The sequence below is a fragment of the Neovison vison genome, chromosome 2 (genome assembly GCF_020171115.1).
Source record: "Neovison vison isolate M4711 chromosome 2, ASM_NN_V1, whole genome shotgun sequence".
Classification (NCBI taxonomy): Eukaryota; Metazoa; Chordata; class Mammalia; order Carnivora; family Mustelidae; genus Neogale; species Neogale vison.
In genome coordinates, this window is record NC_058092.1 from 62,490,214 (window position 1) to 62,514,135 (window position 23,922).

General features: G+C 39.4%; 1 protein-coding gene across 5 annotated transcripts in view; it reads right to left on the reverse strand.

Annotated features, from left to right (window-relative positions):
* Positions 1–2,455: 2,455 nt before the first annotated feature.
* The window catches only part of ERICH3 (glutamate rich 3), a 95,478-nt gene continuing 74,011 nt past the window's right edge, over positions 2,456–23,922 (reverse strand). For 4 of the 5 annotated variants that reach the window (XM_044238476.1, XM_044238474.1, XM_044238478.1 and 1 more), the window contains 4 exons: positions 19,677–20,123; positions 10,686–10,808; positions 4,928–7,250; positions 2,456–4,248 (listed from right to left, as the gene is read on the reverse strand). In XM_044238476.1, coding sequence (XP_044094411.1) covers positions 4,963–7,250; positions 10,686–10,808; positions 19,677–20,123 — 2,858 coding nt within the window. In that variant the 3' untranslated portion in view covers positions 2,456–4,248; positions 4,928–4,962. The remainder of the gene's footprint in view (positions 4,249–4,927; positions 7,251–10,685; positions 10,809–19,676; positions 20,124–23,922) is intronic. The other variant, XM_044238475.1, reaches the window with a different exon arrangement.

Below are 23,922 nucleotides of genomic sequence, written 5' to 3' on the forward strand. Positions count from 1 at the left end.
CACCCACACCAGCTTGAAGACCTCTACGTCACCTTAGTACCAAGCTCCTGAACAAGTACGAGATTTCTCCTACACTTTTTTCCTTAACACAACCTTAGTTATAAGTAGATATTTAATAAAGACCAGGAAGGATCTGACAAAGGAGGTAGAGAGCTTGTTCTTAAATAGACTTTGGCACAAGACTCTCTGTCCCAGGAATCTTCTGTGTACTCTATTTTCCCTATGAAAAATGGAGGCATCACATCATCACGAAGTATTGTAAGGGTTGCACAGATTATGAAACAAGATAAAACTTCTGGAAGGAATTTCAAAAGGAATGTGTATTCTCAATACCCAGCATTTTATCTGACAGAATTTATATTACCTGTCATAGTTTTCCTATCATAGGGCATGGTATTAGGAGGAAGGAAAAAACAAAGAACAAAAAAAGAACAGTGAGCTTGAGAGAGACTTTGAAGGAATTCTAGCTATATTTATTTCCTGTTCCTTTGTACCTCTTGTTGCTGACCATGTTGACAGGGAGATTTTTTTAAATGACACAATCAGGGATGTATAGAGGACTAGAAGGAAATATTACCCCAGGTCAGAAGTGGCCTTTCCTGGCCACCAGCTGTCCTTGAAGCTGGTGGAATATTTCACTTATTAGATGAATCTCTAAGGCTTTCTTTTCTTTTCCCAAGCAATCATTTTCCAAGGGCAATATTTGTGGCAAAATTACTGATTTAGAAGTATGATGGAACTCAACTTTAAATTTATAACACAAGAATTTATAAAGCCACAGAAAAGGCTCAACTTAAAAAGATTTTTACAGGGGCACTTGGGCAGCTCAGTTGGTTAAATATCTACCTTTGGCTCGGGTCATGATCCCAGGGTCCTGGGATCAAGCCCCTTATCAGTCTCCTTGTTTGGTGGAGAATACTTCTCTCCCTCTCCCGCTTATTTTCTTTCTCTCCCTCTCAACTAAATAACATCTTTAAAATAAATAAATAAATAAAAATTTTCAAATAGCCTAATTCTGCCTACCTTTACTTTGGTTGTCTAGTTTTCTCTTGAATTATTTAAATAATTTACCTTATTCTTTGATTAGCTGTAAATATAACTCCCTTCTTTCTGATACAGTATATATTAATGAGATCTGTTATTTCCCCTTCTAAACCACCCCCATGCACCTTTCTTTAAAAAAAAAAAAAAAGATTTATTTATTTGACAGAGAGAGAGAAAGCAAGAGCACAAGCAGGGGGAGCAGCAGAGGGAAAAGGAGATGCAGGCTCCCCACTGAGCAGGGAGCCAAATGCGGGCTTGATCCCAGTACCCCAGTATCATGACCTGAGCCGAAGGCAGACGCTTAACCAACTGAGCCACCCAGGCACTCCTAAATGCATCTTTCAAAAGAACTTTCCTTCCTTACACCTGTGGCCAGGTGTAAGAGGTACAAGAGAATGGGGAATATATAGCTGGAATCTCTTGAAGTCCCTCTTAAACTCACCCTCCCTTCCTTTCTTTGCAAGTCTTTTCCTTCCTCCGACCAGCAAATGAAAACATTTAGAAGTGCACATATAGTATCTTGCTATGTATTTACGATACCTCTTCCTAGAAGATAATGTGTGAGATGAAGAACATCAGAGTTTGGGGTCTGAAGACCTGAGACTGAACATGATTTTAGACAAACCACTTAACTTTATTGAGCTTGTATTTACTTGTTTAGGAAATGGTAGTAACTTTCCTCTCTGGCATTACCCCATGTATGGGAAAGACATGTATGAATGCAGATGTGTTTTCAGACAGTCGATATAAACAACCCAGTGAGACAAATTTTCTCTGCTTTATAGAGTTTAAATTCATAAGGAAAGGACAAAGAAGATAATCTCAAAGTCTAGTCTTATTTTTAAAGAATCATTCACATGTCTTATTTGTAAATGTATGTTTTTTTATGCTTTTAATAATGAAACTGAGGGGAAAATCAGTTCAGCTAAACATACAAATAGTTTTATCAACATAGTATTTGCAGAGAAAGAAATTCATTTAATCGAAATATCACAACACTGAATTTCACACTTAAACCCACATGCAGATTGTAGGATTATGTTACAGAATGTTTTGATCGAATGTGTTAAATATAAAAATAATTCAATGCAATTTCCATTTAGCACATTGTACAAAAGTCATTCTTCAATAGAATTAACAAGTTTACAATCTTTCTTATAAGGTGCTATGTATTCAAAGTGCTCTGTAGCATTGAGGTTGAGATTAGGAAACAAATACTGGAGAGTTCCTCAGTAACGCAGCTCAGTAATAAATGAAATCGGATATACTGTAGATGAAACCCACCCATTAATCCTAAAACAGACCATGGCGATCTGTGGTGCACTGTGAGAGGCACTCATTCTTGGTGGGAGGTGGGGTTGGAAAATGTCATAAACACATCATTATGGTCCTAATAAAAATAAGCTTCAAGTTGAATCCATCACTTTTATAGTGAGTACCCTTTCTTAGAGAAAAGGAGAAAAACAGAGGCACAGAAAACGAAAGAGGCAGAGAAAGTTCACAATGCTTCTGCAGTCCATTTTCCTCCTGAGATTAATCCTCAGTACAACCCAGAGTCCACAACAGCAGTTCCAGACTTTAGAGTCCATCAGAATTACCTGGAGGACTTATTAAACACCCACTGCAAGGCCCCAGCCACAGCGTTTCCAATTTAATAGGTGTGAGAGGAGGGTGGGAATTAGTATTTTTGGAACAGTTTCAGGTGATGCTGATATCCTCATCAAGGGACCACATTTTTGAGAACCACAGGTCCGTTATATCTTGGATCAAGGGCTCCTTTATTAAAATGAAACATCCCCAAAAAGACAACATGCCTGCTCCCTAGGGACATAGAGTATAGGGCAGCCTGCCTAGATTGTAGCTACATAATAGTAGTAGGAGAATAGAACAGTAGTAGAGTAGAATCAACTGAATTTAAAAAAAAAAAAAAACCACAAAACACTTGATGCCTATACCCATCTAAAAGTAATTAAACCCACATCTCCAGGGAAGGGGGCCAGGGGTTGAATCATTCACGGAAGTGCTCCGCACAAGTCTAATGTGTAGTCCAGCTGGAGAATCGCTGCTTTAGGAGATTTTGTTCATCTCCTCATGGGAGAAAATATGGCCAAACATATGTGCCTTTTAGGGTACTGGTATAGGAACAAAGGCGTCTTCAAGGAAATCATAATCCCCAGTAGGCACACGGATGCACACCTATTTCTAGTAATATCAAGGGGTAATTTAGAAAGTGATTCTGACTGTTGATTTACAATGCCCCGCAAGGTTAGTTCACAGGTTTGAAATAACAGAACTCGGGCAGGTGAGCAGCACACTAATCTAATCCAAGTTTCTTTTCCATCAAATGACATCAACCAAAGAATCCAGAGTCTAGAATGTTGGTGTGTGTACTGATGTGCCATATTTACCTGCTATAATTATTGTTACTCATTTCAGTCAGCTTAATTATTTACTACTCCGATTTACATTTGAATGGACCTATAAATAAGGCCCCCAGGGACAAAATGCTACCAGCAGTTAAGTCTACCTCAGAAAGCAAAACTACAGAAACACAAACAAAAAAAAAAACAACAAAGGGCATTTTGAAATAAGATTGCCGCTTTACTCTTCTAGCATAAATAAGATGAATAAATAAGTGTAGTAAATCAACATGCCATAGAATCCCTTTCTGGAAGGATTTACAGGGCTGGAGCAATTTTTAGTACTGAGTGTACACGAAGGACCTTTAGAGCTCATTTTCACAAACCAAGTCATTAAAGCCCCAAGCCACAGACTTTAAATAAAACTCTAATGTATGAAACCGGAACTAATATTTGATTATAAATAAAAAGGAGTTTAAACAAACCCCAGATGTGAGGACTGGGCCTTTCAGGTGATCTTTGGTAAAAGTCAAACATTTGAAAGCTATCAATTGGATTTGAATAGAGACACATTAGCTATGTTGAATACATAACAGCCTCACAGTCTTCCATTAGAAACTGCGGCTCCTAAGGAGGGTCCTACAGAAGGATCCAGTTAATTTTAAGATGTTTTCTGTGCTACTGACCAACACTGCTGGACTGGGAACCGGCTTAGACAAGCAAAATGATTTAAAAAAAAAAAAAAAAAAAAAAAAAAAGAGGTAAAAATCCAAAGTCAAAGTGAGATGCTTGGGTGAATCTTTCTCCAGTCTTAAGTCTTCCAGAAGACATCTTTCAAACATCCCTGAAAAATAATAAAAAGGACAGAACGATGTGTAAAATCTCTCAGGATAGTAGAAACTGGGCACTGAGAATAAGATGGCATCAGGGAAATAGCAGGAATACAGGAAATGCTAAAAATAATTTTAGCCTTTAGTTACAATCTGCAATATTTTACATATATTTTTATAATGTGTATATATTTTTCATATTTTATAATTTATGCTCTATGTATATTAAACTTCACAAAAACTGCAGAAATGGAGGCATACTGCCCATTTAAAGGCAAGTAATCACAGCCATCCTTTTCAACACTCAAAGGGAAATGAATTTGGGAATAGAGTTTGATTCTTCTTGTCTGTGGTGCGTCCCTGTGGCCCATTCTCTTTAATTCATCTCCAGGACCCTGGAAAGGAGGCATGGGTTTCACCTCCTCAGAGAACTGTGCTTGCAGAGCAGAGGACATGACTCGGGGGTAGAAAAGGCGTAGAAGTGGGTGCCTGTGTGCACGTTGGCACCGTCACATCTGTCTTCTCCAGCTCCTGTCCTCAGGGGCTGGGGGCTAAGCAGTATAGCCTTGAGAATTGACACTGCTGGGTACAGGGGTATGCAGGGACAGTTGAAGGTTTGAGCCTGACCAAAGGGGAGGGATTCTCAGGTGGGGAATCTGTTAAATCCTGCAAACAGAGCGGGCTTAAACTCACCTTCTGCCCCAAAGTCTCTTAGGCCTTCATGTTGTTCAAGGAAGCATCTGCGTTTGCACGTTCTCTTTTTCTCTCTGCACTATAAGCTCTCGGCTCTCTTGGCTTTCCGTGTAATCAGGTTTTACAGGGAGCGTTTGCAGGCCCTGTAGACTCTCTCTCCTAGGCTCTGACCCTCTCCCTCGGGACACTCCTGGGCTGAATTCTTGAGCTGTACCCAACTCCTGCCCGTCTTCACAGCTCCCCGGGCCAGCCTCCTCTCCCACGGGCTCAGCCCGCTGCATGGTTTCGACTCCCCGGCCCTCTGGATCCTGCCCTAGCTGTGGGGCCTTCCCTCCCGGGTCTGAAGGTTCTTGTGGAGCCCCCACCTCAGCCTCTGGTACCCAAGTCCCCGGCACCTCCTCCCTGCTCGGAGCTCTTTCCCCTGCCACCACCTTCTCAGCAGCTGCTGGTTTCCCTAGTAACCCCTCCACTTCATGCCAAGTTTCCTTGCCAGCAACATCTGACGGGGAGGAGGCTTTATTTGCCTCTGTTTTCCCCTCAGCTGTCTTCAAATCTGCCAACACCTCCCTCTGCTCTGCAGCCGTTCCTGCAGCATCGTCTTCTTGGTGGAGAACTTCCTCAGCCACCACGGCTCCAACTTGCCAGCTCCCATCCCCCTCTGTGTCCCCGTGCCTCCTCACTCCTGTCACCGGAGCGCACTCTTTATCTGCCTCCTCATCCATAGCTTCTTCACTCAGCTTTTGTGCCATCATGGAATCTTCCTCAGAAACATCTTGGGTCATCGCTGTGACCCCTGCTCCTTGCTGCCTTTGCAAAGACCCTTCTTCATCCCCCGCTTCCAGTTCCGAGAGGCCATCTTGATCCTTGGCTGCCTGCTTCTGGGCCTCACCCGTGGCTGTGATCTCTGCCTCCAGCGCTTGCCCCTTTCCTGCTTGTTCAGTTTCAGGAGCTTCTAACACACCCTTCCCCTCAGGTCCTGGCCCTTGGTCCTGCCCCGAGGGAGCCCCGTTTTCCCTGGGGAGCAGCTCAGCTCTGCCTTTGTGCTCTGGGTCCTGGGGTTCTCTCAGTCTTTCCCCTCCTTCCTCTTTGCTCAGAGCACTTGTGTTTTCCAGTGACCCCTCATATCCAGGTGACCCCTCAAACATGGTCTCCACCCTCTCTCTTAGTGAATCTCCTCCTTGCAGCCCTACGTCTTCAGTCAACTCCAATCCCGCGATGGGGGCTTCACCCTCCGCATCACACTCCATTTCATTCTGGGAGACTTGTGTCTCTTCCTCAGATCTCACTTCCTTCGAGGTTTCCTGTCGTTCCCCTTTAAACTTTTGCTCACCCTGCCCTGCATTTGCCCCTGTCACCTCTTCCCTCTCAGATTCAGTTTCCTCCAGAGAGGATTCTGGCCTCTCAGCTTTCTTCCTTTCTTCTGCTACACTTAATGCCCCGGGTAGCATTTCTTTCCTGTCATCTTCTTTATTAGATTCTGCCTCCGTCCCAACCTCCTCCCCTTCCGCATCTTCCAGGGTGTTCTCCGAAAGCCCCATCCGGGCTGCCTCAGCCTTCTCCGAAGTTGAGGAGCTCAAGTCTGTCCCTGGTCCCATGGCTGCCTTCCTCTCTTCGGCTGGTTCTTCTCCCCCAAGCATTGCCTCTGCTGAACCACCTTCTCTCTCAGAGGCAGCATCTCCCTCGGCTCCCAGGTCCTCTAGGTCTGCAGATGCTTGCTCTTCCCTAGTCACCACCTCAGGCTTTCCAGACCCTGCTGAGCTCACGGCCTCCGCTCTCTCAGCCTCTCTCTCCTCTGCCTCCCTCAGGGCTTCGGCCTCCTGCGTATGCTCTGAGTCCAGAGCTGCGTCACTTGCAAGCACTGTTTTCTGGGAGCCCCACTCCACCTCAGCAGCTGCCTTCTCAGTCTCCAGCACTGTTGGCAACAAGGCTGCCTCTTCAAGAGCCTCATCTTCATTCACACCTCCAGAGGCTGTGGTGGCTTCTGTCCCTCTAGAGCTTAACTTCTCTTCCCCTTCAGCTTCTGCCTCAGCCCCACTCACTCTGCTCTGAGGGAGCTCTCTTTCCTCTGTAAATTGTTCTATTAATGGCGGCTGCTCTGCTGTTGGCTTCCCCTCCCCCAAGGGAACCTCATCAACCCTTGCTTTTTCCCACGTTGCTGCCTCTCCTTTCTCTTCCATTGTGTCAGCATCCCGGTGCTGGGGAAGTTCACCTTCCTTCACTGCCTCTTTCTTCTCCAGTGTATACACGTCTGATATACCTTGGTTGGAGTCTGTGTCTGAGCTGAATGTTGCCCTTTTCTCCAACATGAAATTCCTGTGTGGTGCTATGAAATAAGGTTAGAAAACATGGTTACTTTAACCAGAGTGCCCAGGGAAGAGATATTCTATATAGCCATATATGTGATATAGATAATATCTAGAAGCTATTGATCTTACATATTAACCATTTCCTCGATCCTATGATGCCATCGACTGTAACATGCACCATGATTTAATAATGGCTCTTCATGATGAAAATAAGTGCTATCGGTTTAATGGACACATTTATATTTAAGGAAAACTGAACATCAAAAATGTTGAAAACAAATAAGATCTCCATATCTTAGAGTGGTCTCCTCCCCCCCCTTCTCTCTATCTCTCAATCTCTCATATAACACACACACTGCCTACTTTTATTTGAAATATTAGGACTTGCAGAAAAATTATGGAATAAAAAACCAGTATTTCATCTTCTTATAAATCACTTTGCCCTAGAGCAACATAATATGTGTGTCCTTGGCTTGTGTTTCTTGTATTCATGTGGGTATTCGGCAGCACAATCACAATACAGTGTGAGCTGATTATTATCCCCTATATTACCCTCACGTTTTAAAGCTACTATATCTAGATTTAGTCATCAAATAACTTTCTAGCTCAAGGTAAGGCTTTTACTAAAGACACCAATTTGTATTATAGGTCAGGATACCTCCCTGCCTACGTTCAGAAACTGTTTTGCCTTTGGCAAAACAGGATCACAGAACAAGACAGGACTTTGTAGTCTGGGACAAATTTCAACATAAATAACCTTCTTGAAGTATTTCATAAGTTCTCATCTATAATTCCCTGGCAAATCTGGCTGTACTAGCCATCATACTTCAATAAATCTAAGTTCAATATGTTTCTTAAAGGCTTCAAATGCATTTCTTGTTATTTAAAAAATACATGCATTTCTGTTGAAATGACCCATGCAAAATTAATAAAAGGATGTCATGCCAAATACCCAAAGCATTTACATTTCCCGACTGCAGAATAATACTTACGGAGATAGGAAATTCTAAAATGGTCATCTTAATAATTTTGCTATCACTCTACTCTTTCTCACTTATAGGAGACAATAGACCAGATGCTAGAAGTTATCATACCCGTGTGCCAACCTCTAAATTATAAAGTAAGCAAATGCGTCTTCCTTGTATTTTTTATTGCTTGTCTTTTTGGCCAGCCATCTAACCCCCACACCCCACCCAGTTACCAAGGATCTACCAGAAACCTAAAGCCCTGATCTTATTATCTCTTCGTCCCTGTTCTGATACTCCATCCAGGACTATCTGATCATTCCATTTCCCCTCCTAACACAAAACAAAACTGCTCTTTGTTGCATTCTCTTGGCCTTTTGCCAGCTAGCAACAATAAACCATTTTGAAGTAAGGTGGCAATAGCTGACACTACATTTCCCTCAAAAAGGATATTTGGAAGGTAACTTTTGGAAACTTCTTTCAAAGTAGTAACAGAAATTTCAGGTCTACCAATAGGATAGTGTTGACTTTAATAGGTGGTCCTCAGCACATCACAGCAGTTACTTACTAAATTGTAGCTATGAGTTGCTAGAGGGAAATATGGAGCCAAATGTTCATTCAGAGAACATGTAGCCAACTCACTTGAAAGAATTTTATTTCATTTTTCATATTTCAGTTCAGCCATCCATTATATCTCATTATGATTATTGGATTTAAAACAAAATTAAATTAAAACAATGTGTATCAAGTCTCTTTAATAGTATATCTGTTGCTATTCAAATTCTCACATAAAAGTATATCAAAAAGTCAGTTACGAAAAACATTTAAATAAAGTCCTCTGTTTTGTAAGCTGGTCTTTAAATTTATGGATTAAAGAACATTAAGGAAAACGGGAATAAAACTGCCTGCCACTATATAATAATATACTATGCCTAAATTCTAGGAGAGAAAGGGCTAATGGCATCCAGCTGAGCTATTATATGAACATGCACACCATAGGGAAGACAGACATGACATTCCTGAAGTAAGGGAGAAAGAGTAACTGAAATCCTTCTAAGAAGTATGAGTATGAAACATGACATGGTTTTTGACAGTAACCTCATGGGCTTTTGGGAAAAAAAAAAATATATATATATATATATATATATATATGACAGCAAGCGATATTCAGAAATGGATAATTTGATTTTGTGAAATGAATGTGTACTTAGGGGTCAGACAAAACTGGACAAGAATGCCAGCTCTGCCACTTACTATCCATATCCACTTGGGAAACAAGTTCAACAAACACTTCTCTAAGCCTTCATTCTTCTATCTAAAAAATGGGAGCAGAAATGCTTGACTCACAGAATCCTTATAATGGTTAACCATAAAATGCTTTGCAGGGTTTCTGGCACACAGAAAGCCCTATCAAGTCTTCCTTCCATACTTCCTTTCCTGATTATGATAAATTATATTTTCTTGTTTGAATCAGATTTGATCAATAAAAACTACTGTGCCTGCCTTGCAGAATGTTTGGGAGGTATACCAGAACTCCTCTAGTGGAATGCTCATCATACAAGATTTGGATTCCCTAAGCAGTTAGGGTCCTCCTGTAACTCATCTACTTCATGTTCAAGTGCCACCTGGCCCTTTCCACATTCCCCAGGGGTAACAGGAGCTCAGGGAACCAGTGTGAGTGCAAATACTCTGGCTACTATTTGTTGTGAGTAATAAAGTCCTTTTTCTTGCATCTTCTGCTCACATCATGAAACTGTGGCTGGCAAACATGTTTGCTTAAAAATAGAGTAAAATCTCAAACACCTCACAGTGCTTAATGACTGTCTTTAAAAATTAGAGGTACTGTGACCATATGATAAATAAAATGAATAACACTACCCCCCCATATACATACATATATTCAAGTCAGTGCAGTTTTTAAAAGTCCTCTACTAAATACGGGGAAACCTGATTTCAAGGACACAGGGTGTTTGACCCGATGGATATGAGTCATGGTCAGTTGAATCACTCTAATTGGCAATCTTGCAGCTGGAATACTCATCACCAAGAGCCAGGTCATATGCTGATTTCCCCTAATTTAAAAAAATAAGGAGTTCAAATAAACCACTGTGAAATGTACCTTGGCCCTCTCTGTCTCCAGTGCACCAGTTGGGCAAATCCTCCTACCTGGTCACCTAACAGGGAGGCTGACTACAAAAATAAGACTGATCTGACCAACATTTCTTTTATACTTTAAAGTCCTTTTTCCCCTCCAATCTAGGCACTAATGTATTCAAAAAAGAACAAGAACATTCATATCTAATGTCAGCTTTAAAGCTCCCCTTAAGGCCTCTCAGCCACCTCCTGCCATCAAATTCATTAGTGGAAAGAAAATAAAGGTGGAAGAAGGAGGAAACAAGGGTTGGGGGGGGTGGTGAAAGATGAAAACGGGGCTGTCATTTGCAGAGGCTTTCTAAAGGTCTTTCCTAGGTAATGATGTGCCCTCACCTGCACCTGTGTCATTCTCCAGCTTCCTCAAGTGCTTCTCCTCGTCTGTGCTGCTAACACCAGACTCGGTGTCATAGTGCCGGTGGCTGCCAGTTTCCACAGCCTCCGCGACAGTCTGTCCAACTGATTGGAGATCACAGGAAATATCAAAAGGCATAAAAACAGGTCATGGGAACATTGCTGAACTCTTTCACATCCTTTCAGCAAGTGGGGTTAATTTTAAAGTATTCACATTAAAATGTGACCTTTTCTTTTTTTAAATCTATGAAGATTAAATCGCTTCCAAGCCATGATTTCAAAAAGGAAAACACAATGGCAGATCATGAAGTAAAGAAATCCATGCAAAGAAATACTGAAAAGAGACAACAGCCAGAAGCAGTGACAGATCAGCCAAATGCACATGCAATGAAATGATGGAAAACAAGGTTTAGTTGCATTTTCCTTTCTAGAAACATATGTCATGGCTTTTATAACATCAGTCATCGTGGCTTTTTGAAATTTCTAAGACTATCAGAGATGACTATACTATGAGCATTTCATACATTAGTATATTTTAGTGATTTGACCCCAATACTCACTCCAGGTGGACACAGCAAGAAAAGCTAGTGTATGGTTCCTATATATTCGACAGTAAAAGCTGTTGTAGAAATTCCTGTTCTCTGCAGCTGATAACCAGCCATGAAACTTCAGAAACACAATGACCTAAGTTCAAGTCCCATACTCCATACCAACCATGTCATCTTCAGGAAGTTCTCTGACCTAAGCTTAAGCCTCAGTTTACCCATCTGTCAAAAAAAGATACCTACTCAATGGTTATGGGAAGGATTAAATAAAGAAATATATGTAGTACATGCTTATCTTTACTTATAAGGAGGTGCTTAAGCACTTAATAAATAATAGCTATGATGATGATGAGCATGTTGATTATAAGTATTACCAACCAATCTGGCATGATTCTAGGCAACACTGTAATATCAATTAAATTTGTCTTTAATTTCTGACATGTCCCTGTCTACATCCCTTACCTATTACCCAATGATCCATGTGCCTAAATCCCAAACACCTACCATTGTGCCACCTTCTGGTGAATTAAAGTTCACTCGAATAACACTAGACCAAGATCTGCCCTCCCAGATAAGAACATGTCTCCAAAATATATTTTCCTTCCTCTCTCCCTTTCTCCCTCCCTCCCTGCCTGCCTTCCTTCCTGCCCTCCCTCCTTCCTTCCTTCCCTTCTTTCTTTTTTTCTCTCTTTCCTCTCACATATTTTGGTTCAATTGATCCAAAAACCATACTTTGAGAAAAACAGAACTAAAATGTGGTCTCTTACACACTTTAAGGTGAATTGCTAAAGGGTAATTAGGTACTTATTGATTCATCTGTGTTTAGAAGCAAATAGTAAAATGACTGCCTCATGTGGCTTTTGGGGACAAAAATGGAATGACTTAACTTTATTAATATTAAGAGAATAAACATGGAAATGAAAAGAGGCATATCAAATAGTTCAAATTCCATTTTAAATAATTGTTTAACATCAACTTTCCTCATTCATCTGATAACCAAATAAAAAAGATTTTTATAATAATAAAGCTTAGAGATGACATCAACTCATGACAATTTGATTATAGTAGGGTTTGTTATCAAACAAACCTTTATTTTAGGAACTTGTGAACATTGTACATATAATTAAATATCATCTTGCCCACTATAATAATATTAACAGTATTAACCAATGAGTTTAAACATGCAATGTTTTAGGTCCTTGTGTATAAATCTGCTTGGCTAAATGAACAATAGTAATTCCAAAAATGGTAGGACAGTGGGATGGGAGCAAGACTGATTTCACAACAATGATCTGAAGTTTTGTTTCATCAGAGCCTACGAGGTACCTGGATTTTTTCCCCCGGTAGCCATAGACTATAAATAAGTATGGTTTATCATATGAATATCAAATCCTTATGTTATACACCTAAAATAATATACATCAATTATACCTTAATAAATTTTTAATCAAAAATGGTTTATCATAATAATCATAATAATAATTATTAAAATAAACAATTAGCAACTATTGAACCAAAGACTATTCTAAGAAGCCAAATGATACTAGCATAATTTGGAAATTACAACTCACTCAGAATGGACAGTGAAGCATGTAGTCCCTCTGTCTCAGGACTGTCCTCACCACCTGGCCACGTCTCCTGGCTTGCCCCTGGAGGGTTAGGCTTTGGAAGTAGATGAGAAGGCTTTTGGAAGTAGATATAGAGTTAGGTGTTGCCTGCTTCAGATTCAGCAAGAATGGGACCCTGGCCTGAGCATCAAGGACTTATGAGGTGTGAGACCAGAAAAGTCCTCCCTTGGTCATTTTTTTTTTCCTCAGATGTTCTGAAACTAAAACTTAAAAGCAAGAACTTAGCCAGGGTCTAACCTTCAGGGTTTCCACCTCGCGCGGAAATGAGGACCGTGCCCGCTGAGCCCGGCACCAGCACTGTAATACATCACTTTGTGTTCTTAACTACTTAGCCCTTGACCCCCTGAGGCTCCTCGCCTTCCCTCTCTGTAAAGATGACCATTAAAAGTAAAGGAAACTGTCTGTTCTCACAGCCTTCAAAGCAAAGTGGAAGAGGCTTGCTCCGAGAATTCTTAGAAAAGTGCTTTTCCACTCAAATAGTATAGAATATTTTAAGATGTTTTTTAAAATACCAAAATATTATTATCTGATATTAGCATTTTTATTATGAAAACAAACATATTTAAAAATAATTCTCAAAATAGGGAAATAGTACATATCCTTATTTAAAGCTTTATAAGATTATAAGGTATAAAAAAGAAAACAAAAGTTATCCTAGTTTCACCACTCAGAACTACTAGTTAACATTTGGGTGGATCTCTATGTATCTTTTTTACTCCCCTCTTAGTATAGATAGCATTTTTTACATTTAGCAATATATTGTGACTATTTCCACATATCATTAAAATAAAAAAAGATTCCTCAGTAACTACATAAAAGTTCTAAAAGGTTTTTACTAAAATGTGGTTAACCAGTTGCCTGATGTTGAATATTGAGTTATTTCCATTTGTGTGTGGGTGTATGTGTGATTATAAAGCTATTTTAAATACCACTTACAATCATTTTTGCATTTTTTTCTGACTATTCCCTTAGGGCAAATTCCTGGAATTGGAATTGCTGGCTCAAAGAGCATATTTTTAGAAACTTTTGATACATGTTTTTATATGTTCTTCACAAAAAGGAGGCATCAACAAACGATTTCACCTGTAATGAGGGAAGGCTGTATGACCCTGCACATTGCCAACAATGTCACAATTTCCACCAATTCTTTCTATAATTTTGTAATTGAAAACTGGTGGCAAGGATGTCATTTTCAATATTAGTAGGCAAGCTTTCTATAGTCATTCCCGCTTCTCCACTTGTTTTGAAACAAAACAAACTGGATCCCATCTCAAAACACAATTAATAACGCTGAGCAACTCACTAACAGAAGAAAGTTTTAAAGAGGAAACTTTTCATCTGAATTTTAAGAATGTAAGAAGCTATAAAGGAAGAGTAAGATCTATCCAAGTTTATGCCAAATTCCCCGTGACCTTGAATACCCTGTGTGTGATTCGATCATTCTTTGTGTAGCCAATCAATTACCTTCCTAGCAAGTCACCATGACAGACTTTGTGACTAACACCCTCTACCTACGCAGTGAAGATGCGCCTGCTCTTACCTCCCGCACGGCAACACCACCCACACAAACCCAGGACTAATTACAAACTCAAGTCCACAGCTGTGCAGAGATAACAGCTGCAGAGAGCTAACATCTATCCTCCATGCAGTACAGAATAGTAGAGAATCATCTTTCTGCAACTTTCAGATCACGTCATTTGCATGTTCGAACCGTTCTATCTTAGAATGCAATCCTCCCGATGGCATACAAGTTTCTTTCTCTGCCTCATCTTCCACCACTTTCTGGTTCATCTGTTTGTTTGCATCTGTCACACCAGCCTCCCTTCCGGAAGCTTCACTCATCAAGGCTGCTCCCTGTTTAGGGTTTAGAGTCCTCGAGTTTGCTCTTCCTTCTGCTTCCTGCGGGCTTTTTCCAGCTGGCAGGGTGCCTCTGCCCTGTACTTCCTGCTGGTCTCTGCTCAAATGTCCCCTCATCAGAAAGGCCGTCCCTAAAACCCACCCCTTCCTCAAACCATTCCTCTGTCCTCTTACTCTGATTGGTTTTTCTTCTACACTTAGTCCAGAATACCCCAGTACTTTAGACCTCAACTCACAACACATGATGGCCTTATTCTCTCCTCAGGACCATCTAACTTGCCTGCATGACGATAAGACTGCATATGGCTTTACATTACTTAGATTTAGAAAGCTGGCCAAGCATGCTGACGTCCTCTCATTCACGTATAAAAGCATAAAATGCCTGCTGCCATATACATTTTACAGTATACTTTATAATATTCTACTCTTAACATTTTATTTATATTTGTAATGTATAAATTATATTACTTCCCAAATTATATTACCTCCCAAATTGTTCGACTAGTAGAACACAGAGCAAAGATCATGTCACAGTGCATTAAGACAGCTTAAACTGAAGATAACAGAGAAAAATAAACACATTAAAATAACACTATGCCCTATCATCCTGAATTGCCTCCCAAGGACATTGTCCCATTGTAGCTGGCAATTACAATCTTTTACTTTACCCACTTCACTGGATGCAACACATCTTTTATATCAATTCACCTGATTTGTTGGTGGACTGGACAAAGCCCAATTAAGTGAGACATATAAAATAGAAAGAAAAATATCACCTTATGTTATCAATCTGAAAGGTACAAAGGTACTGAATATAGAACTTAACTACTTTATCCACGGCTATGATCTTAAGTGAAAACAATTCAGATAAAGTTGTATTCGTTGGGACACTATAAAACATCATTAACTGATTGTAATTTTGTAGCCCACAGACCTGTTCCTAACATAATCACAGTTCATAATTCAGCACCAAACAAATATGAGAGATAATCTTCTATACATTATCCCGGTCCCCATTTTGACCTAAGGCTCTAATCAGAGATCTAAATAAAATAATACACATTTCACTCTTTCCCATGCCTTCTGATTGAATGCAGCATGGTCAGCTATATGACCTTCCTCCCAAGCATTAACTCTGGTTCCGTCCCTCTCACCTGATCCATCTAACAGAAAACTCCATTAAGAAAGAGGAACTCGTCATAACCTCTTTGCTTGGCATCAGGCAAGTCAAGACCTAGTTTACTTTATCTGAAATTTTCTTAGAAATATTTATTCATATAAGGGACTCTGAGACTATTTCTGACCTCTCTTTATCTATTATTTTAAATATTTACACATTTACTGTATCATTTCCTTAAATATACTTAAAAACATCAGCTCTCAAGAGTTATAATCTACGCCTCCTTGGTTTTTGATAGCATTAATCCTTCTGCATCATTCTGAATATTTTCCATTTTTTAAATATCCATTAATGTTTCATTTTCCACTGTACTTTTTTCCCCTCTGCCTCTAGGCCTCCATAACCCAGAAATTTTGTTCTTTTGTGGAAGATGGGCCATAGAACAAATCTATCGGTTCTTGCACAGAAGGCAACATATTTTTAAGAAAATTTGCAAAGTTATAAAATACTAATGCAATAAGTAGAATACTATATATAGTGAATAAGAATAAAGTATAGTTATATGTGCTAACATGAAAAGGTATTGAAGACACGGTATTAAGTGAAAAAAAAAGCAAGCGGTAAAACAAAATGTATCATGTTTCCATCTATCTATAAAAAGAATGTATGTATATATATGTAATATATGAATATATTTTATATATGTATAGAGAGAAATTTTTCTGGAATCAGGTCTAAAAAAAATATTTTCTGCAGATATGACTCTGTTGCATGGGAAAGAGTAGAGGAGGGACAAGGAGGACCAGCTTTCTTTTCATTCTCTCTGTTCTGTATTGTTTAAACTTTTCAACCAATCCTTTGTAAGAAAAAAATTTTATCAAGAGCCTTAATATGTGATCTAGAAATGATACTCTTAGGAACCTAACCTAAGAAAATAATTATAGATTTTAAATTACCTTAGGTCATAAGATATTAGAGTTCTATTAATAATAGTGAAAATAGGGAAAAATATAAATATCAATAATAGGGGAATGGTTACCTTATAGGAAAACCACAGAATGGGATGACACACAGATATTGAAGATTACATCATAACAAAAAATGCTTATGGTATAACAATAAGGATAAAAAGCAGGATACAACATTTTATAAAAATTATGACAACATGACTTTGTAAGCCCTGAGTTTAGAAATCAAAAAACTGACCACATATTGAAGGTGATTTTTGTGTGAGCGCTAAACCTATGGGTAATTTTTTAAAAATCTACTCTTCTCTATATTCTGACTGTTATTTCATGTTATGTCATAAGCAGTTAATGAAAAATAAACACTGACAAAGAGACCTGCTACATTTATTAAAGCTTAAGAAAGATAAAAAGTCACAAACCTTGCCATCTAGTGTCAAACCTGCCTTAATAAAAAGATAACAAAATGCTTTAGAATTATAGATGTTATCAAGTCAAGAACACAGACTTCCCATAATATGTAAGAAAAATTGTAAACCTACACACTTTTCATTTCACACATTCAGAAAAAACCCTCCTCACTTTCTTCCAAGTGGCATGATCCTAGCCCAATGTTTCTGCTATTCCATCCACCACCTAAATACAACCTATACTACATATATCTTGCTTTACGAAAAGATGTCTAGGTACACAAGGCCAGGTACACAATCTAGTTTTCTGAAGTGGAAGTTAAAGAAATAACAATGTCACTGTTCCTACTGAACTTCAACATCTCTACCTTTTGAGGGCAGCAGCTTGCCCAGTTGTACAAATTTCCTCGATGGTACATTATACGTTCTAGAACTGAACAATGAAATCCATGATCAAAGACTTGAATTATTTTGTAAGAAGTTTTCAAATATATTTTAATGAGGATCTTTACTCATGTATGGAAAAACCTCTTTGAAAATCTCAGAGGTCTTTAATCCCAGGGGAGAAGTTGGCAAACTTCTTCTATAAAGGGCCAGAGAATGCATTCTTAGGGCTTTGTGAGCTATCAGGAGGTTTCTGCTGCAACTACTTAATTCTGTCCTTGCAATGCAAGAGCAGCCATTATTAATATGTAAGCCAGTGAGCATAGCTCTGTTCCAATAAAACTTTATTTTCTGACACTGAAATTTGAATTTAATTTTTTTGTGTCACCACATATTATTCTTTTGATTTTTTCAAACCACCGACAGACTTTAAAAACAGAACATTTTAAAAACGTTCTTAATGTAGAAGGAGAAAAAAAGGCAGTAGACCAGATGGGGCCTGTGGATTGAAGTTTGTCAAGCTGTATATTCTAGAGTTATTTGAATTTGTGACACCCCACTATCTGGAATGCTTTTATCTTCCTCTGTTCAATCTTAAAAATCGTATCTAACGTTTAAAGCCTTCCTCAAAAAAATACTGCACAAAAACATTCAAGGTGTATTTAACCAAATGGGACTTTCCCTTTCTTTTGAAACGCCATACCATTTGTACCTTCTCTGGCTTTATGAATGATTACTGACCTTTGTCCAATTATTGGTGTGCCACGCCTTTCCCTTAACATGTGATGGGAGGCACCCTCTCTTACACATTTCTTATTGACCATGGTGCCCTGTACATGGTAGAAGGTGAATAATACTGATAATTGAAAGATAACTATTCAACATCCTCAATTCCTAGATGTAGGCCCCAGTGGTTTAATAACAGCTTTTAAGGTCCTAAAAAAAAAAAAGTTAGAGACATTAAAATATTCATAAGCTTTAAAACAGATGATTTTAGTAATATTAAAATGTGAAAACAGATTTTAGCTTGGAATTGAGAAGAATGCCCACCATTTTGGCAGGGGAGACAGATGAGAGAGAACAGGGGAAGGAGAGGAGTGACAGAACCAAACATCTGGCAGGTATGATCCAGCTGTCCACAGGACACAACTTGGTCCTTTAACTGTACCCTAAAATCAAGGAAGGCATCAGATCTTCCATATCTTGAAAGTCCTGGGACCTGATTATGGTGGGACACTCTTCACTCTTCCCATTCAAACGGGACTGTCCTGCATACTCACCCAGGGACCACTGGGTCAGGAAGTCACTCAGTTTCAGAGAAGAACTCAAAGTAAAGTTTGGAGTTTTCTATGAAACTGTCATATTTTTATCTAAGTTTAAATTCCTATTGCACAGATACTATAGAAAAATTTTTAAAAACCAGAGCCACTCTGCTTGAATTCAAATCCTAGGAATGCTTCTTAGGAGCTATATAATCTTCACAATTTACTTAACCTCTCTGAGCCACAATTTTGTCACCTGTGAGAAAAAGACATGATTATAAGAGAACCTAACTCAGGGGATACGGGGCAGTTGTAGGGAGTAGATGAGTTAATGTAAGTAAGTGTTTAGAACTGAGCACCTACCAGTGTTAGCTCTGTGTGTGTGTGTGTGTGTGTGTGTGTGTAGAAAGTACATATATATATATATATATATATATATATATATATAGCTAAGAAGAAATAGTATTTCTAGTATTAAGTAACCTCTAAAAAGCCACACATACCCTTGCCTTCAGACATATAATGTGTTTTATTTGATTCTTGAGATAGAATTAACACAAGAAGGAATTTACAGAAAATAGGAAACAAGCTATATAAGATTTATCAACTTTTAAAATGCAATAGAAGGGACACAGCAAGCTGAAACTACATGTATGATTATGTGATGAAGAGAGGAATAAGAAAAAAATTGAATGCCTCTGGCATTATCACAATCGTATTTCCCAAGCTTTGGCAGAAATGCAAGGACCAAATAGCTTCCATGCATGGAACAATGGCAGGTCAACTCAATGGCCATACTTACCATCTTTTTCCACCCTACCGGGACCTGCCTTTTTGTCCTCCACCTTAGCAGTGCTTCCTTCCCAAAGCTCACTCTTATCCTTTTCTTTTTCTTCTGTGGAAAGATGTTCCCTGGAATTCTCAGATAAGCCCTCGGCAATCACTTGCATTCCTTTCTCTGTTTCTTCTTCAAGAACATTCTCCAAGTGTTCCTCTATGGGCAGAGGCTTGGTCTCTACATCCGCCGTTACGATTTCTTGGTCTTCGATTTCCACTTCTAAATAATCCTCAACTGGAAGCTGGGATTTTCCTGGCTCATCACTTTCACTCAGCTCCTGGGAAGATGAACTCCTGGCCCTTCTGTTTGGACTGTTTCCAGTGTGGGTTCCTCTATCTCCCAGAGCAGACTCGTCACTGCAACTAGAACATGGGTGACTTCTGGAGGAGGAGGATGAAGCAGTCTTTATATCTAAAAAATTAAAATGATGATATCATTGTTCTTCCATAAAACAACTGGTTTAATTGTGGGAATTAGGTTAATAATAATTATACTAAATTTTTAAAATATAGGTTCATAGATTTAGTACCGTTTTCACATATATTGCCCATAGCTGTCCAGATAAAGAAAAACCTATGCAATCTGTGAGTCTCCAGAAGTTTTTCTTTCTTAACCCATTGAGCCACCCAGGCACCCCAGAAGTTTTTCTTTCTTAAAAAAAGATTATTTATTTATTTATTTGAGAGAGAATGAGAGTGAGTGAGCATGAGCCAGAGGGAGGAACAGAGGGAGAGGGAGAAGCAGACTCCCCACTGAGCAGGGAGTCAACGTGGGGCTTCATCCCAGGACCCCGAGATCATGACCTGAGTCAAAGGCAGTTGCTAAACTGACTGAACCATTTAGGCAGTCATCTAGACGTTTTCAATAGGAAATCACATTTAGCTAAAAACCAACTGTATGTACATATGTATGTATGTATGTATGTATGTATGTATGTATTTTTGAAAGACATTTTATTGGAAAGTCTTTGTATCTATTTCATTGTAGAAGAAATGGAATACTCTTACTTGTTCAGTAAGAGCACTTATTCATTATCATGTTGACTAGCCACAGTATTCTCTGTGCAAAAAACTTAAATTTTTATCTACTATAATACCAACCTTATCCAGCTAGCAATGTGTACTAGAAAGATCAATGCACTCAGATAATACCAAGACACTTGAAAGATATTCTGAAGGGATGCTTGTATGTGCGTGTGTGTGCATGTGTGTGTGCATGTGTGTGGTGTGTGTGTGTGTGTGGAGGAGGACATGTTGTCTTATTCCAGGTTTCCCCAAAGCCGATGCTGAGGTCAAGGTTCATGTGATATATTAAGGATATGCTCCAGGAGAAACTCTTGCAGATGTAGGTGAAGCAGGGCAGGGAAGGCAAGAGGTCAATCAAGGGAACTCTTTCAAGCAACATCTCAACCTCAGCCTGATCCCACAGGGACCTCTGAGGTCTAAATTATATTAGAGTTGTTCCTCTCTTGAGGAAGGAGTTGGGCTTTCATACTCTGCTCCAGTCAGAGGTGGCTACCACCTCCTACTGCCCCCCACCCCCAAGGGAAGGTAAACTCCTTGGCTTTTCCAGACTCTTTGTCTGGGCAAGTGAAGCAGCTCCGAAGCCCAGGGCTGTCCTCTGAAGGAGGAAGAAGGTTGCCAGAGCTGGGAGATGGGACATGGAATCAGTCAGAGGGTTTCTAGAAGATGGAGGCCGTGTGCTGACGGGGTGCTACCGATACATCGACTAGATTGACTAAAACTGGAAATGGTTTCGTACTTACTACCCACAAGCCCTTTCAAAAATCTCCAAGAAAGCCACACACACACTGAATCTCTGGAAGGAAGATGCGCAGCCTGAAAGTCACGGCGTATGCTGGGGCCAGAGAAATACAAACTTGCTTCTGAGTTTTTCACCAACAGATCTGTGTTTACAGTAGTTTTTTATAGACTATATTTTCAAATGAAATAGCCTACACTTAAATGCTGCCTAGCTTTGTTGTTTTCTCTGCTCTGTGTGCTCCTTACTCTTTTCTGTTCTTTATTTCTGTTTGGCAGCTACACAGATGGCTGTAGCAGCTGATACAGACTTTAAGGGAAGAAATACCTGTCTTTCCTCTTATCCTTTCCCTTCACACCCTCCAGCCCAAATGACTCTCCATGACAGGGCTTAGAATTTTAAGTATAGTCACAGACACTTATCAGAGTTTCCACAAAGATTTGAGAGATGCTACACGGCAGTAAAGAAACAAACTCTAAAAAGCCTTTAAGCAACAGAACCCCTTCAGTACGATTCCATTTGTTCTTATCTCCCAACCGCTTTGACAGGCACCAGATGACCACTGTTTCTCAGAGGAACGCATACCTTAACCACTCATTCTTTATCTCCATTTTATAAAATCTGCCTCTCAGTAGGGAACACAGCAGATCAAGGACGGTTGTTCTCTACCTCATTTGTACCACTTCAGAAACCTAAGGGACGATGATCTCACCCTCTCTTAAGCATCTCACTTTTTTTTTTAAAGAAAAACAACTCATATTTGCTAGTTGTTCAATCAATAGCTCTCATTAATTGCACAATTAGCTAGAAGGCAGTATTATACTTGCTCTGTACTCCCCCCAATATTCAAATCTATCCTCTTGAATATTGATTTCATGACTCACTTTTGTCTCTGAGAGTTGTTCACATAATAAGAAAAATGAGCATTCCTCTACCTTTCTTTCATAGCTCCTATTAATTGGGTTACTTTATTTCAAAAGGCTGAAACACGCTCTGGTTCATTTTGAGTCAGTCCCTTGGAGAAGAAAGATCAGGAGAATGAACGGCCTTCAAGAGGCAAGGGTACCTGACCTCTCATATAAACTCATTTCAGTTTTCCAATTTCTCTCTAACCTTGCTGTGCAATTTAGTTTCCCTCTCATTTCTTTCTCTCATTTTCATGCAGACACTGGGGCAATACTTTGCCTACAAATAAAAGCTCAAAATGTTTCAGGGCCACGGAATGGGATTTTCATCACTAATTTTATTTATTGTCTTAGAAATGAAGGAAGTTTTGATATAGAAATTTTTGTCTAAAAGAACATTTTACATGAAAGAACTCTGAGGGCACATACTTCATGTTTTTTGTCAGTAGGAGGGAAAAAATTATCTTGAAGGTATGTTAGTAAGCAAAGCTGGCTCCCATCCAATTCTGTTTGTCTCTGCATGGCTCCGTTTCGGTACTGAAGCTAAAAGCATCTGTTCTTGATCTTTACGGTAAAGAAATGATGTGCACTGGTTGGTGCGGCACCTTGAGTCCATGCCCTGTGAGGCATTTCTGACTTTCCACCCTGCATTCAGTCAGGCTCCAAACCCTTCACTGTCTTCTCTCTTCGTGTCACTGATAACTGTTCCTTTTTTTTTGCATGACTACTATTTCACACAACATGAGACTGAGAGAAAATAATACGTTCTTCTGTAAGATGAAACTAGGTGCTTCAATCATGACGTGGCTGCTGACTAGCTTTGACTTTGGCTCTTCCACAAACCCCCCTAAGCCTCTGTTTTCTTGACTGTAAAATGAGGCTAATTCTCTCCGTAAGTCACTGCAGAAATTACATGACACAAAATCAAATAATGATTTTTTTAATGAATTCCAGTCTTTCCCCCTCTATGGAGTCATACACGTTAAGTGTATGTTAAGTATAGTCTAATGCAATTCTTTCTTGTGATTTCACCCTGTGCATTATATGAAGAAAAGTAATTGCAGTAACCATTTGCTGAGGAAAAGTAAATAAATAAAAATATGATGATGATTATATATGCACTTACTGCAAACCAAACATGGAGGTAAGCACTCTATAAATATCTCATTTAATCCCATGGGATAGCTGTCTTCTTTTTCTAGATCTAGAAAGTAAGGGGAGCACCTGGATGGCTCAGTTGGTAAGCATTCAACTCTTGGTTTCGTCTCAGGTCATCATCTCAGGGTGATGAGATCGAGTCCCACTTAAAGCTCCTCATCCATCGCAGAGTCAACCTGAGATTCTCTGCCTCTTTCTCTCCATCTGCCCCTTTCCCCTCCGCTCACACTCGTTCTCTCTCTCTCAAATAAATAAATTAAATTAATTTTAAAAGAATGTAAGGCCCAGAGAAGTTAAATAATACCCAATGCCCATTAGCTATAAAGTAGCAAGTTTTGTAAAACACATTTTTTGTAATGACTCACTATAGTAAAACCAAGACTACT